Genomic DNA, 13992 nt, shown 5'->3' with positions numbered 1-13992 from the left:
TGGCTAAATCTCATCATCAGTTTTTATTTTTTGCCATCTGTGTGTCATGGGAGCCCGTGAGATTTGCTTTCACTTTTTCAAAGGAAATGAGAGGAAATTTCTCCAAAGTAAATAAAAACCCCTCTTTCACAGCTGTCACCAGAACAAGTATTTCCACTGGAAGATTTTCTATTACTGCTCTGGTAGCAACTCACAATTCTGGATTTTGAGCAGGCTCAGGTTAGCAGAAAACTGACATATGTATTTTTTTGAGCAGATTATAGGGAGAGAAAAGACCATTTGAAAGGGTTACTACCTGCCATGTCTATTATGAACAGTGGTCCCCCTTTCTATTATAGACCATAGAGACTTATTTATAGGGATCAGGGATGTGATCGTATGGGACAATGGGTAAGTCGGCATGTTGGAATCTACTTAAAGGCTTGATTCAGTTTTGGGAAAATCAACCCTTTTGGCCTATCTAGATAAACTGAGTAATTCTTCTGTTCTCTAAAACATTAAAGTGTTTTTAAGATTTTCTTTTAAGATTGTTCAAATGTTTGCTGAGTGTCAGCAAACACAAGCAAAGTATTATTACATATGAATGAGGGGGATCCCAGACAGCGCAAAAGACATTCTGGACTATTTCAAGGATCTGACCATATAAAATCCTTTTGGAGGTCCAATCCTTGACGATTTAGACATTTACACTTGCTTGCTGAACGGTGAAGGCCTAAAGTCACTAAAACTATTTGTAGAGGAGAAATACGGGAAAAAAAAAAACAAATAAAGACGCAAGAATATATGCGGTTACAGCAAGAATGCAGCAAACTATCCACAGCTAAACTGCTGTGTGAATGAAGCCTTATGATGCTCTACTGAATTAAACCACTCAACAGTATCCTTGCTCAATTTCAACTTCTGGCTCATCTTCACAGCTGCCAATCAAACCTTAGCCAGAGCCTGATTTTCTGGTACTCTATTACACAGGTTAAACAAAAAATGCAATGGAAATTTAAAAAGGATCTGGAAATCAGTGAATCTCTCATTTATTTAGTGGAGTTCGAAAACTCTCTGTGGACAATTCAACCCTTCATAGTACTGAGGGTAAATGCGTCACCTCATGTGCAAATGTCCATGACAGCCTGACTCCAAATTCCTTCCTAGATCCCCTACCTCCCCTCCTACCCCCCCACTACTTTTCATAGTCTATATGCCATCTACATGCTATATGCACATCCTTTTTTCCTCAGTTCTTCTCCGCTTTCAGTTTTATTACCCTTCTCTGTGGTATACATCTTATTTGCCTAGAAATGGGACTGTGGGGCGGTTCCTTGACAGGGGCTTCCCGTATGATGGCTACAACATTTCTATAGCGGTGCTCCAACTTAGCGGTCAAAAGACAAAATGACACTTCATTCCACACTATGCAATGTGCTGAGGTGTATTTTACCAAGTAAAAATGCAGAAATGCTTTCAATGAACAGAGAATAGTTTTTTAATGCACCCTTGCATTGAGCCTGCGTTAATCTAGGTCAGCGGTGGTCACCTTTCTTGACACATGTGACCTCAAGTCCCAAAATATTCAATGAATGTAAAGCTGGCTATACATTATTCACTTTTGTGATCAGCCAGGTGGCTGATCGAAAAAAACTGGACAGATTCCCCATCCTTGAATGTGTGGATGGGGAAATATTTCCCGTTGAGCTATTGTATTCTGACTTCTGGAATTCTTGGCTGCCAGAATACACTGATCAGTGCTGCAGCCGATGTGTGGAACAAAACACAAATTTTCAAGCAGGCCAGTTCCAGAGGAGTTGACCATTAAAAACGACTGCTCTCGAATTAGAATGGCCATAGATGGATCCAAATTTGTCTGTGCTGAACCAGCCAAATTTCAATTCATCTATGGCCAGCTGAATGCTACAGAAAGGTGTTAGACATGCGACAGAAGACGGTCAAAGTCTATTGGCATGCTACAAGCAATGGTCAAACAATGCAAACAAGCTATAGAAGTTGTTGGAAACTGAAGAGTCCTAGGCTGGAGACATATTACAAGAGGCTGCTAGAGATCACTGCTATTACAGTCCTTTACTAATGCCTGCTTTCATATGTGTGTTCCCTACAGCCCCCATAAAAGATACTTGTGTAACATTTTATATTCCTCAGCAAAATCCATTATAAAAGATCCGGGGGGGGGGGGATGGCATTAAAAGGCAAAAGGGACTTTTAGCACAGAAAAAAGCAAGACAGTAGGAAAGAGATAAACAACAGGCCATTTACTACCAGAGCTCAGTCCCTAAGGCCACACCATCAATACCTTAGGCTGTAAATAATTAAGAAATCATTACAATTCCCAGACTGGAAGAGGGAAATACAGCACTAGAGTTAGAGCCAGAAAAAAGGTAAGTATACTGATCTTTCTTACACAGGTTACTTTAGAATATGTGTTAGGAGGAGGAGGAGCATTTTTAGGACTAGTTAGATAAAGATCAGAATTCTACTTTAACCACTTCCTGCCCGCCAGCCATCATATGACGTCCTTGACTTTGTGCAGGTATATCTGAATATATCCGCTGCTTCAACTGACTCACCGCTTCCATCAGTGAGTCGGAGACAGGATCCGCCAGCCCCGGATGTTTACCATAGAGATTTTCGGCGGACAAGATGGTCGCTGGAGTCTCTGATATTTTCGACCGGGCGCAATGTTATGACGTCACGCCTGGCCTCTGCATTCAAACAAACAGCGCTGCCTAGGCTGGAAAGAAAAATTTAAAGCGCCCCTGTCCCTGTGTGCTCACACACAGAAGCGAACGCATACGTAAGTCCCGCCCACATATGAAAATGGTGTTCAAACCACATATGTGAGCTATCGCCTCGAACGTTAGAGCGAAAGCAATAATTCTAGCCCTAGATCTCCTTTGTAACTCAAAACATGTAACCAGTAAAAAAATTCAAAGCGTTGTCTATGGGTATTTTTAAGTACCGAAATTTGGCGCCATTCCACAAGCATGTTCAATTTTGAAGCGTGACATGTTAGGTATCCATTTACTCAGCATAACTTCATTTTTACATTATGCAAAAACATTGGGCTAACTTTACTGTTTTTTTTTTAAGCACAAAACTGTTTTTTCCCCCCAAAAATGCGTTAGAAAAATTGCTGCGCAAATACCGTGCGAGATAAAAAGTTGCAACCGCCATTGTATTCTCTAGGGTCTTTGTTAAAAAAAAAACATATATAATGTTTGGGGATTCTATGTAATTTTCTAGCAAAAAAATATGATTTTTACATGTAGGAGAGAAATGTCAGAATTGGCCTGGGTGGCAAGTGGTTAAAGATGGCTTTGCGACAAGATTAAGGGAACGCATGTTCAAGGGTTTACAGTATAACATTTTAGTGGGTATGCTCACCATCCTTGAAGGGGTGTAGATACCCAAAAATTCTGAGGCCATAGTTCTTCCACTTCGGTGAAACAGCCAGTTTGGTAACAGTGGTACGCATCTGTAAAAAGGTAGAGCATCACATTATCACAGAGTGAGGCACTGGAAAAAAGTGATTAGTAAGTGGTGCAACAAAATGAAAACTTTGATGCCGAAACCCAAAATTCAGGATGCACTTGGCCAAAATCGAAACTGACGGTAAAAAAAAAAAAAAAAAAGAAAATTATATATATTGTAAGTAATGGTTTTATATTTGACTTTTTAATTAAGATCATGACTTTAAATGAATATTAGGGCTGCAACTAACGATTATTTTCATAATCGATTAGTTGGCTGATTATTGTTTCGATTAATCGATTAGTCGGGTAATAACCTTTAAAAAAGTGCGGTGTATAATTTAATATGTAAAGTTTAAAAAAAGGCAATTTATTCTTAAAAATCTATATGCAGTGCTAAATATAAATAACCAACTATATGATTAGGGAGCAAAATCTCTAATCAACTCTGAGAATAACAGACAGAAAAGATATACTGTATATACTATTGGAGGTTGAATCTGGTAAATATCATCAGACTCAGAGATCACATTTTTTATTTAGACCCCTTTCACACTGGGGCGCATGTAATGTGTCCTGCTCCCATGTAATATGCCCCGCCTCCTTGAAATGTGCCCTGCTCCCACGTAACGTGCCCTGCTCCCACGTAACGTGCCCTGCTCCCACGTAACGTGCCCTGCTCCCACGTAATGTGCCCTGCTCCCACGTAATGTGCCCTGCTCCCACGTAATGTGCCCTGCTCCCACGTAATGTGCCCTGCTCCCACGTAATGTGCCCTGCTCCCACGTAATGTGCCCTGCTCCCATGTAATGTGCCCTGCTCCCATGTAATATGCCCTGCTCCCATGTAATGTGCCCTGCTCCCATGTAATATGCCCTGCCTCCTTGAAATGTGCCCTGCTCCTGCGTAATGTGCCCTTCCCTCATGTAATATGCCCTGCCTCCTTGAAATGTGCCCTACTCCCACGTAATGTGCCCTGCTCCCAAGTAATGTGCCCTGCTCCCAAGTAATGTGCCCTGCTCTCAAGTAATGTGCCCTGCTCCCACGTAATGTGGCTTGCCTCCATGTAAAAGTTTACTTTAAATGTAATAGTAATGCCTTCTATTACCTCCAGTCTATCAGCCTCCACCTTCTCTGGGTTCAGATGCTGATCTTCCCTGCACAGTCTTTATAGTAATTTTCTTTTTAAAACAAACATGTTATACTCACCTGCTCTGGGTAACGGTTTTGCACAGAGCAGCCCCGATTCTTCTCTTCTGGGGTTCCCTGATGATGCTTCTGGCTCGTCCTGCCTTTAGAGTGCCCCAATAGCAAGCTGCAAATTATAGTATAGCATGCCCCTATAGCAAGGTAAAAAAACTTCTGCCTTTAGACCCACTCACTTCCTGCCCAGGACTACATGTCCCATGAGGCATTGCTCCTCACACATTCACATTCACAAGTTCTCAGGCACTTACTGACATGTATGGACGGTGTACTGAGCTGTATGTGTGCTGCACTGTATTTCCTGATATGTAAACAATGAATGCATTCTGTATGCAGGCCAACAAATCAGCTGGCCGATTAATCGATTATGAAAATAGTTGACAACTATTTTCATAATTGATTAGTTGTCGATTAATCGATTAGTTGTTTCAACCCTAATGAATATAAATTAATTGTAGGCCATTATCGGTACCTTTTGAAGCAATGTTAAAAATCCTGCTTGCTGCATTTTTGGTCAGAAAAACAAAACAAAAAACAAAAAAATGCACCAGAAATGTACCTCCCAAATGAAATGCTCTGAAAGTGCAGCAAGAACGCATAAGAAAATGCACCCGTGTTGCGTTTTGATTATGAAAAACACACCATAAGTAAAATTGCTGCAAAATTGCAGGCGTTTTCGGCAGCCATTATCGGCACTTTTTTCTTTCGGCACAATGCTGAAAACCCTATTTTCGACCAATAATTTTCGTTGGCCATAAATTCGGTGCATCACTATGAATAAGGATAAAAAGTAAAATAAACTTACATGAGGATACAGGGGGAAATGCAGGTTTGTCTTGAGGTGCAACACAGACCCACCACACCAGTCCTCAAACACATGGAGGTTGACCTTGCCTTTATTCTGCAAGGGGGAGGAGAAAAAAAAAAAAAGGCAAAATATAAGTAAGCTCCAGTACCATTTAAATAGACAGAAGATATAAAGAATAATCACACCATGACTCTAATTTTCACATAAATTCCTGCTCAGCATGTACTAAACCTGCAAACATACAGTCCAGATAGTTCCTAGTACCACCTATCTGAAAGCATGCAGAAACACAGCTGTACAAATTATACACAATCTTGGTCATCCCAATCAAAATATGTAAGCCTCCGATTATTTGGAAAAGTAAGGTGTCATACACACCCACTTCAGTTTCCAATAGGAGCTGCATGCAGGAAACTGTATTGTCTAGGATAAGAGGCTGCAGATCACAAAATCATTAAAAACAGATTGCCGTTTCAGAGGAACAGTGAAAGCCCTGCTCAAATTGCAATTTTTGGAAATCTATGTAAAATTTAAGATAAACCAGGTAAATGTGCGTTTTTTTACTGACAGAGACAGTGTTTCCAGGCTTTAAGCTCAGTGAAAGATTTTTACTTGTGTGGGCGTTTTATTCACCAACATTTTAGGCAACAGAGATCCTCTGAACTGCTTCCAAAAAAGCATAATGCTGCTTTAGCTGCATGGACACAAGGAACCAACAGTACTGTATGAGGGATTCTTTGAGGTCTACATAACTAAAGGACAGATGCTGTAATTTGTAAGTACAGCCCAGAAACTATGTACAGAAAAATTAGATTCTTACATGTGAATACCAGTTAAAAGACCAAAAGCAACTACTGTAGACCACAATGCACACTTTAATGCTCCACCGTTTATATGTAATGAAATATTTAAAGTTTCAATTGCTTCTTTGAGAGTTTGCAAACTTGTACAGTTCTTGAAAAACACACAAACCCTTTTGCAGAGCCAAGACAGGGTCAATTTTTAGCAGCACTTCAATGCACTTTGCGAACGTGGTATGGAAGTACTATGTGTTTTGGAGTGGAATAATTAAGAAAAACAAAACAAAAAAACAAAAAAACAAAAAAACAAAAAAACAAAAAAAAAAAAAAAAAAAAGGAGGGGGGTTGTTCAGCACTGCAGTGTTTATTTAGACGTTACACTTCTATTTAGTCATAGCCTTGACTAAAATGCCATTTTAGCTTTAGTCATCTGAATAGTTTTAGTTGTATTTTAGTCGACTAAAATCTCCAGTGCATTTCAGTCTACTAAAATCAAATAGGTTCAAAAGAAGCATTTCTCTAGAATTTCCAAACTCATATACTCCTGGAGTAAAAAAAACATCAACATTTAAAAAATATTATTTGGACTATACTGTCCAACAGAGGGCATTATGCTTTTAAGAGCAGAGCCACCATTCTAAGACCCCTTTCAGGCAGTTTTCAGTCATTTTAGCGCTAAAATTAGCGCCTGAAAACTGCCTCCCATTCAATTGAATGGGTGCTTTCACACTGGGGTGGTGCGCTTGCTGGGCGTTAGAAAAAGTCCTGCAAGCAGCATCTTTGGGGCATGTTTGAAGCGCTGTAAAAAATTACAACAAATGGGCAGCGCTTCCAAAGTGCCTTAAAAACGCAGCAAAACTGGTCTTTTTTTGGTTTTCTTTTAAGGTCATGTTGTCAGGTGACCTTAAAAAAAAATGACCAGCTAGCGGCCAAAAAGTTCCGCTAAAGCACGGCAAAAACAACCGGCGCTTTAGTGGCTGTATTAGCAGCACTTCAGTGTCAAAGGGGTCTAAAGTAGCATGAATTTATGTTGCCTAGGCTTAAGGCCCACACACTGCTAATGTAAATAAACTGATTACCATCACCAAGGAATTACAGCAAGAATTTAGGGAAAATTAAAAAAAAAAAAAAAAAAAAGAAGAAGATGGGGAAATTCAAGAAAATGAAGATTCAAAAGAAAAAAAGCACTAAAAACTAAAAGTGCAGAAGAAGAAAAAAAAAAAGAAGATTAATGAGTCGGAGTAATAAACAACAACACATCAATCAGCATTATGGATTACTATTACTAGACGTAAACACAGAAATAATCCTCTTTAACATCTTGCTAAGGGATTATTGTTTATTAATATCTTTTGTCATGCTTGCATGGCTAGATTCAATAAAGCATTACAAAGAAAAGAGGTTTTACAGCAACCAGTTTCCTGTACTGAAATCAGGTAAACTGTAAGCTCCAGTCATAACTGAAGACTTGAGGTGCATTCATAGAATACAGCTCATCCTCTAGGGACAGCTGTAGTGCACCATTCCAAAACCTGCAAGGTGGATTTGATTTAAATCAAGTCACTTTAAATCACGATTTAAATTATGATTTAAATCACTAGTAAAAAGGCTTGATTTAAATCCTAATTTTTAAAAAGCAACTTTCATCTCTGTCCCGCAGCTCCTCCACTGACTGTTGACTAACTGACAGTCTCATTCACTTTAATGGGGACGGCTGGTGATGCGGCAGTGACACACCAAGGTGAGGGACGTGGCGGTAGCAGGTGAGTGGATGCCCCCTAACAGGTGCTACCATGATGGATCTGAAATGACAGGTGCTCTTTAAATGTAAGCAAAAACGTGCCCCTGGACGACGTAACCTATTACGAAACGCGTAGGGCGGGCGACGTGCTTGCGTCACCTTGCACCATCGTGGTTGTCCCAGCAGGACAGGTTTGTCTGTGTGTTCACCGGCCGGAGCACCAGACATCATAGGCGCTTTATCCACTGTTTACATGTGAGTGCAATACATGTCTACAATAAATCAAAGGTTTTACACTATTGGAGCTTTATTATCTTTCATGCTATATCTATCATTTATGAGCTGGGTAGACATGAAGGGATCTGAGTTCCAATAACTTTATTCGGTATCTTTGGATGTCCAATGACCACAAATAAATTGGTAGTGTACATAAATTTGCAAAACAATGGGATAAAGGAATATTCCCAAACTTTGTTTTTTCTCATGATTACTGTGAAATTGTGTGAAAGCCTCAATGCAGTGCATGTTATCTCAGCTTGCAGGGCTTGGATTCATTGAATGAGTTAACCAAAAATGTAAATATTGTAGACTATACAGACTCATGCTATATAACTAAGCTCCATTTCATGCTGAATAAACTAAATTATTAATGTATCTTAAATAGAAAAATATCTTTAGATAGACTTTTACTCCAAATGCATTTTACTAAAATAAATTTGATAAAAATAAAAAAAAAAATCTGATTTAAAATAAAAAAAATCCTATTAAAAAAAAAAAAAAAAAAAAAAAAGCATTTTACTCCAAAAGCATTTTTTTCCACCCTGCCTGCTCTGCTTACCAAAGTGGCTTAAGTGGGGATGTTTGGAAATACCCCTAAAACATGCAGTGTCTCAGATCCTGAAAGCCTGACTTTAAAAGATGGTTCGAGCTAAGAAGTTGTCAATGAATTTTAAACTCTACCTTTGATGTAACTAGCGATATCAGGAAAAAAAAAAAGAAGCAACATATGTACAAAAAAAAGGTATCACAGACAGTACTCAATTTTCTCTGCTTAACACAACAAACTTGGTGAATTTCGGACAGTTGCAGTGTTTGTTGGCATGCATCAGTAGTGTACTGATTGGTTTCACTTGTCTAGATTAGCCCTTTTGGAAAGCATTCCTGATTGGTTGCTATGGATCACTGCTCTTGACTCTGCCTTGTTTGGTTTCCCTGGTAAAGCACATTCACTTTATAGAATAGAAACAGTATTTTACACAGTGAGGAACATTTATTAAACTATAGCATGGGCTGAAAATTATGCAGTTTCTATCTTTGGCTAGAAATGTACAATTTGTGATAGTTTGCAAAGTAGTAGACATGTAGTTGTATTATTATCATCAACATGAACTTACCAAATTGCTATAGGGATGGGCGTAAAGCATGGAAACTGCTGTTTCTTTACACTGTATGTGTTATAAATGTCCCTATGCATTTTATTTGAGGTTTGGAATTACTGACCTTCTTATCCCAGGGCAAGGGAGTATCCGTAAGATTTGCCTCCTCTAGGTTGGCATGCAATCGCTGGCTCCTCTTCCAGCCCACAGCATCCAACTGTGGATTATAATGAAAGTTCTTTAATGACACTCACAAGCCTTGAATTCGCAGAAGCCAATACACAGTAAAGTTCTTACCGTGGAAAGTTCCTCACTGGAATCTCCTGCCTGAGAGTGAGGAGGAGAAGCCTGAAGTCTCCCTGGTTTGCGGGCCGGGTCTGTTCCTTCAAGTCTATCTGCATCTGATGATAAAGTTGTGTTAGAGTCTGCATATAGTCATCTCGACTAATCAAAAGCCAAAGAACCTAAAAGGTTCTGAGCGCACAACTCAAAAACTGCCACAATTTTATTTTGGCCTCTTCAAACTAAAGACACAACCTAATTACTTCCACTCATGCATTTACACCAGTCTTCCTAGCAATATAACTGAAGGACAAATCCTAAGGTTCAGTCTCCCATAGGCAGAAGATGTAGGGGGCATTCAACACACCAACTGCTAAGATCTCCTCCTTGCTCACAGCAAGGACTCCAACTTCTTAGCTGGCATAACATGAATGTGGAACACTGCTCTCATACACTGGCAAAGCAGCTTCTCATCAAAACCCTTCAAGTCACTTCAAAATCACCAAGTCCATATTTGGCTCATAATGTCTCTCCACAAAGTCACTCCTGAGGTGACAAAACAAGTCATACAAAGGGTCTCTCTCTCTCCGCTACCACGAGGGACAGCTGACATTCACAATGGGGATACACCCATTACTCTCTTGAATTATTTCCTGGACTTGTTTTCGATCACATCGATCTACGATTGCTGTAGACTTCCTCCTGGCCATATTTGCTTTCCAGTACTGCTGATCAGCGCTCTACGTAATAAAGTTACTCTACCGGCTTCTGCAAATGATGCCTGTGATCTGAGATAATTCATGGATATGGATGCGGTCTGCTATGAATAGGCTGGTTAACGCTGACAGTATTAGACATCTTATAATTGTATATAAGTTCACATTGCTACTGGAGATAATGGGGCTTTACTAAAGGAAAAATGGAATGATCACATTACAAGGAAATTTCTCTTTGGCCTAATGAATGAGATTAAAGTGGTTCTAAAGGCATGAAGGTAAAAAAAAAAAAACCTTCTGTGTGCAGCAGCCCTCCCGATCCTTACCTGAGCCCCCTCAGAGCCCCCTCTAATTTCCATTTTACTAAACATGTGAATTACAACCTTTCCACCTTTTGTCCCAAATTACAAAATGGTCATGGAAGTTTACTGGATAATTTAGCAACCACCCATTAAAACTTTTGTTAAAGCACAGAATTATACATCTGAGATTAGGCCATAAATTACTTTGTTATAAACTTCTAAAAACGCTGAATATAGTTAGAATTTCCCAGATGAACACGAACAACAGTCATTTTCACAATTCTAAGCGTGGCAGTTTAGTTTTTATTTGGTTTTTAAACTTAAAGCGGACCTCCAGTAATTTTTTCATCTTTCCATTTATAAAATCTTCTCTCTTTGTTGTTTTAACTTTGGATAGTAAAACATTTTTTTTCTGCCAGTAAATACAGCCCACTTCCTGTTTCTTGTCTGGTAAAAGGCCTCATTCACACCTGAGCATTTTGTAGCTTGAAGCCTCAAGCTACAAAATGCTGGAGGGGAAAAAAAATCTATTATTCTCTATGGAGATGGTTCACATCTCCACTCCAAAATGCCAGAAGCCAAATGCCTGAAGCCCAAAAAAGTTCTGGAGCTTTTGTTGTAGCTCAATTCGGGCAGATTTGGGAGTTTTTCTTCTTTTTTCATTGGTGACCTTTTGACCTACACAAAAATCGCAGAACTTTCGGCCTGAAAACGCTACACTCAGATGTGAATGCAGCCTAACCCTCATAAGAGTTTGCCAGGAAGGGAGGGGGGGATGAGTCATAAGAAGGCCAATGAGAGCTGCAGAGCTGGAGGTGTGCCTCTGTGTGTCTATAAAAATCCAGGAAGTGAACAGGCAGCAGCTTCAGCTGCCCACAGTTAAAATGGATGCAGCCAGACTCAGTGGAGGGAGATTTCTGCAGCATATTTGGCAAGTACAGAATCACAGTATATATACAATAATATACAAAGTGGTTGGAGGGAAGCTTCAGAATAGCAAAGATGTTTTTATTACAAATTATGTGAGCAGACTGCAGTTCCTCTTCAAATACTTTTTTGCGCTACACATTACTTTTTGCTAATTAGAATTTATCTATTAGGTATGACTTTCCTTTTGTTTGTTCCCCTTTTTGAATAATTATGCGAGATACCTGAAGCTTCGCTCATGGTTCCCCAGATACATATAAAATTATACCACTTCCACATCTGTCAAGGCAATCATACTAGTGACAAGAGTTCTCTATGTCAAACCCCTACTGGGAAGATACACCAAAAGAAATGTGTTCTCAGCGGCCAACACCATCTATGCTCCCTGGAACTTTGACTAGAATCTGTACGATGTTGTACATTTTCTCACTTAGCTGGCAAATCTCTGTTTGCACTTTTGATCATTGTAAGAGTCTGTCAATTTCCACACAGTACATGACCGGATTTTCACAATAGGCTATTGAATGAACAAAGAACAGGGCTGTGTATAGGCACACAAAGGCATGCTAGTGCTTGAGCCCAACAAAAGTACTGTGGGTTCTGTATAGGGCTGTTCCTTAGTTACTGCAGGCAAGCCTTCCAAATAACCCACGTTCTTGTTTTTCCACTGCATATCATGGGTGGGCACAAGTCACTGCTTTAGGAGCCACTAAATAAAGACACCAGAAGGAAACAGACTGGTTGATCTGAAATATGAAGACCCCACTGCTAATTGCCCAAAGCTAAATTTACGTATTTACAGAAAAAAATTAAAAATTTGGCAACAGTGGATAATCTTGAAAACAGGAGGCAATGAATGAATCACCTTAAAGGGGTTGTAAACCTACATGTTTTTTCACCTTCATGCATCCTATGCATGAAGGTGAAATAACACCTGGCGGTGACCGGCCCCCCAGCCCCCCCGTTTTACTTACCTGAGCCCTAGAACTTGACCCAGGGGGACACGCTGTCTCTCTGCCCGGGCTTCCTGGCTCTTGATTGGATAGATTGTTAGCAGCGCAGCCACTGGCTCCCGCTGCTGTTAATCAAATCCAATGACGCGGGTGCCGGGGCCGAGTTCTGCATTCAGCCTCTATGGACACCGAATGCTGGACTCGGGAGCATGCCCGCAAGGTAACCCCCCCCGGGAGAGCGCTTCTCCTAGGGGGTTATCTGATATGGGGAGGAGCCGCGAGAGCCGCTGAGGGACCCCAGAAGAGCAGGTTCAAGGCCATTCTGTGCAAAACAAGCTGCACAGTGGAGGAAAGTATATGTTTGTTATTTAAAAAAAAAAAAAAAACCCCTTACAATCACTTTAAGACTCTCCCCTGCAGAGACTGGGGGTCTTGGGCGAACCTGCGAACCTTACTGTGTGTGTCTATGGACACACACAGCTTGGCTCTGGAGGGCGTCCACATGGGTGCCCCAATAGCACATGACTTGCTAGGGGGACACTAGGAGGAGAGGAGAGCGCAAGGGGGAGGGGCTGTTAAAGAAGAGGTAAGGGACTGATCTGTGCAATATCATTGTATCAGAGCAGGTGTGTATAAACCTCTTTTTCATTCATAGAAGCGGACGTATGGCTTCTACGAATGGAGCAGCTGGGCAGAAAGTACAGACATAGTTGGACTTTCTTGATGAGCGTCATTGACAGCCCCTTAGTTCTATTAACTAGCACCGCTCCAGAAGATTATGGCGGCAAGGGTGAGGGGGCATGGATGGAGGATAATTTCACCTAGTAAAAGAGGCATCAGCACAAGGGACACATCCTACTGACTGAAAGTCATGTCCCTTGTGATGATCTTTGTTTTTCATTTTGCCTGCACTTAGGGCTCTTTCACACGGGGCGGATCAGTGATGATCCACCCCGTGAACACCCACTTGCTCAGCAGGGATCGCTCCGCCGATCCCCGCTAAGCAGGAAGATGACAGGTCCATCGCTGCATACTGTGCAGCGATGGACCTGTCAGAGCGCCGCTCTCCCCTATGGGGGATCGGATAATGACGGACCGCAGTGTCCGTCGTCACCCGATCCGATAACGATGGAAAAGTAGGGTTTTCCTCCGTTACACTTTTCGGATCGGAGCGGGTCGGATGTCAGTGGACATGTCACCGCTGACATCCGATGCTCCATAGGGATACATGTATGTCCATTTTTCATCCAAAAACGGAAGGATGAAAAACGGACATACAGATCCCCCCGTGTGAAAGAGCCCTTAGGCTTTTGAACTAGAGATGTGGCCAAAAATGGGGTTTACAGCACTGTGCCGATAGAGAAAAAGGTGCAGATAATGGTGCAGAAAATGCGTACGATTTTGC

At 40.9% G+C, this 13992-nt stretch overlaps 1 protein-coding gene across 2 annotated transcripts in view; it reads right to left on the bottom strand.

Moving 5' to 3' along the window:
- The window catches only part of B4GALNT4 (beta-1,4-N-acetyl-galactosaminyltransferase 4), a 152583-nt gene that overhangs the window by 88672 nt on the left and 49919 nt on the right, over nt 1-13992 (bottom strand). For both annotated transcript variants that reach the window (XM_073604684.1, XM_073604683.1), the window contains exons 3-6: nt 9705-9808; nt 9532-9624; nt 5488-5583; nt 3391-3481 (exon numbers count right to left, since the gene is read on the bottom strand). In XM_073604684.1, the coding sequence (XP_073460785.1) occupies nt 3391-3481; nt 5488-5583; nt 9532-9624; nt 9705-9808 (384 nt within the window). The remainder of the gene's footprint in view (nt 1-3390; nt 3482-5487; nt 5584-9531; nt 9625-9704; nt 9809-13992) is intronic.

The sequence above is a fragment of the Aquarana catesbeiana genome, linkage group LG11, assembly GCF_042186555.1.
Source record: "Aquarana catesbeiana isolate 2022-GZ linkage group LG11, ASM4218655v1, whole genome shotgun sequence".
NCBI classification, from domain to species: domain Eukaryota; kingdom Metazoa; phylum Chordata; class Amphibia; order Anura; family Ranidae; genus Aquarana; species Aquarana catesbeiana.
Note: the sequence above shows the minus strand (reverse complement) of the source record. Positions and strands in the feature narration are given on the sequence as shown.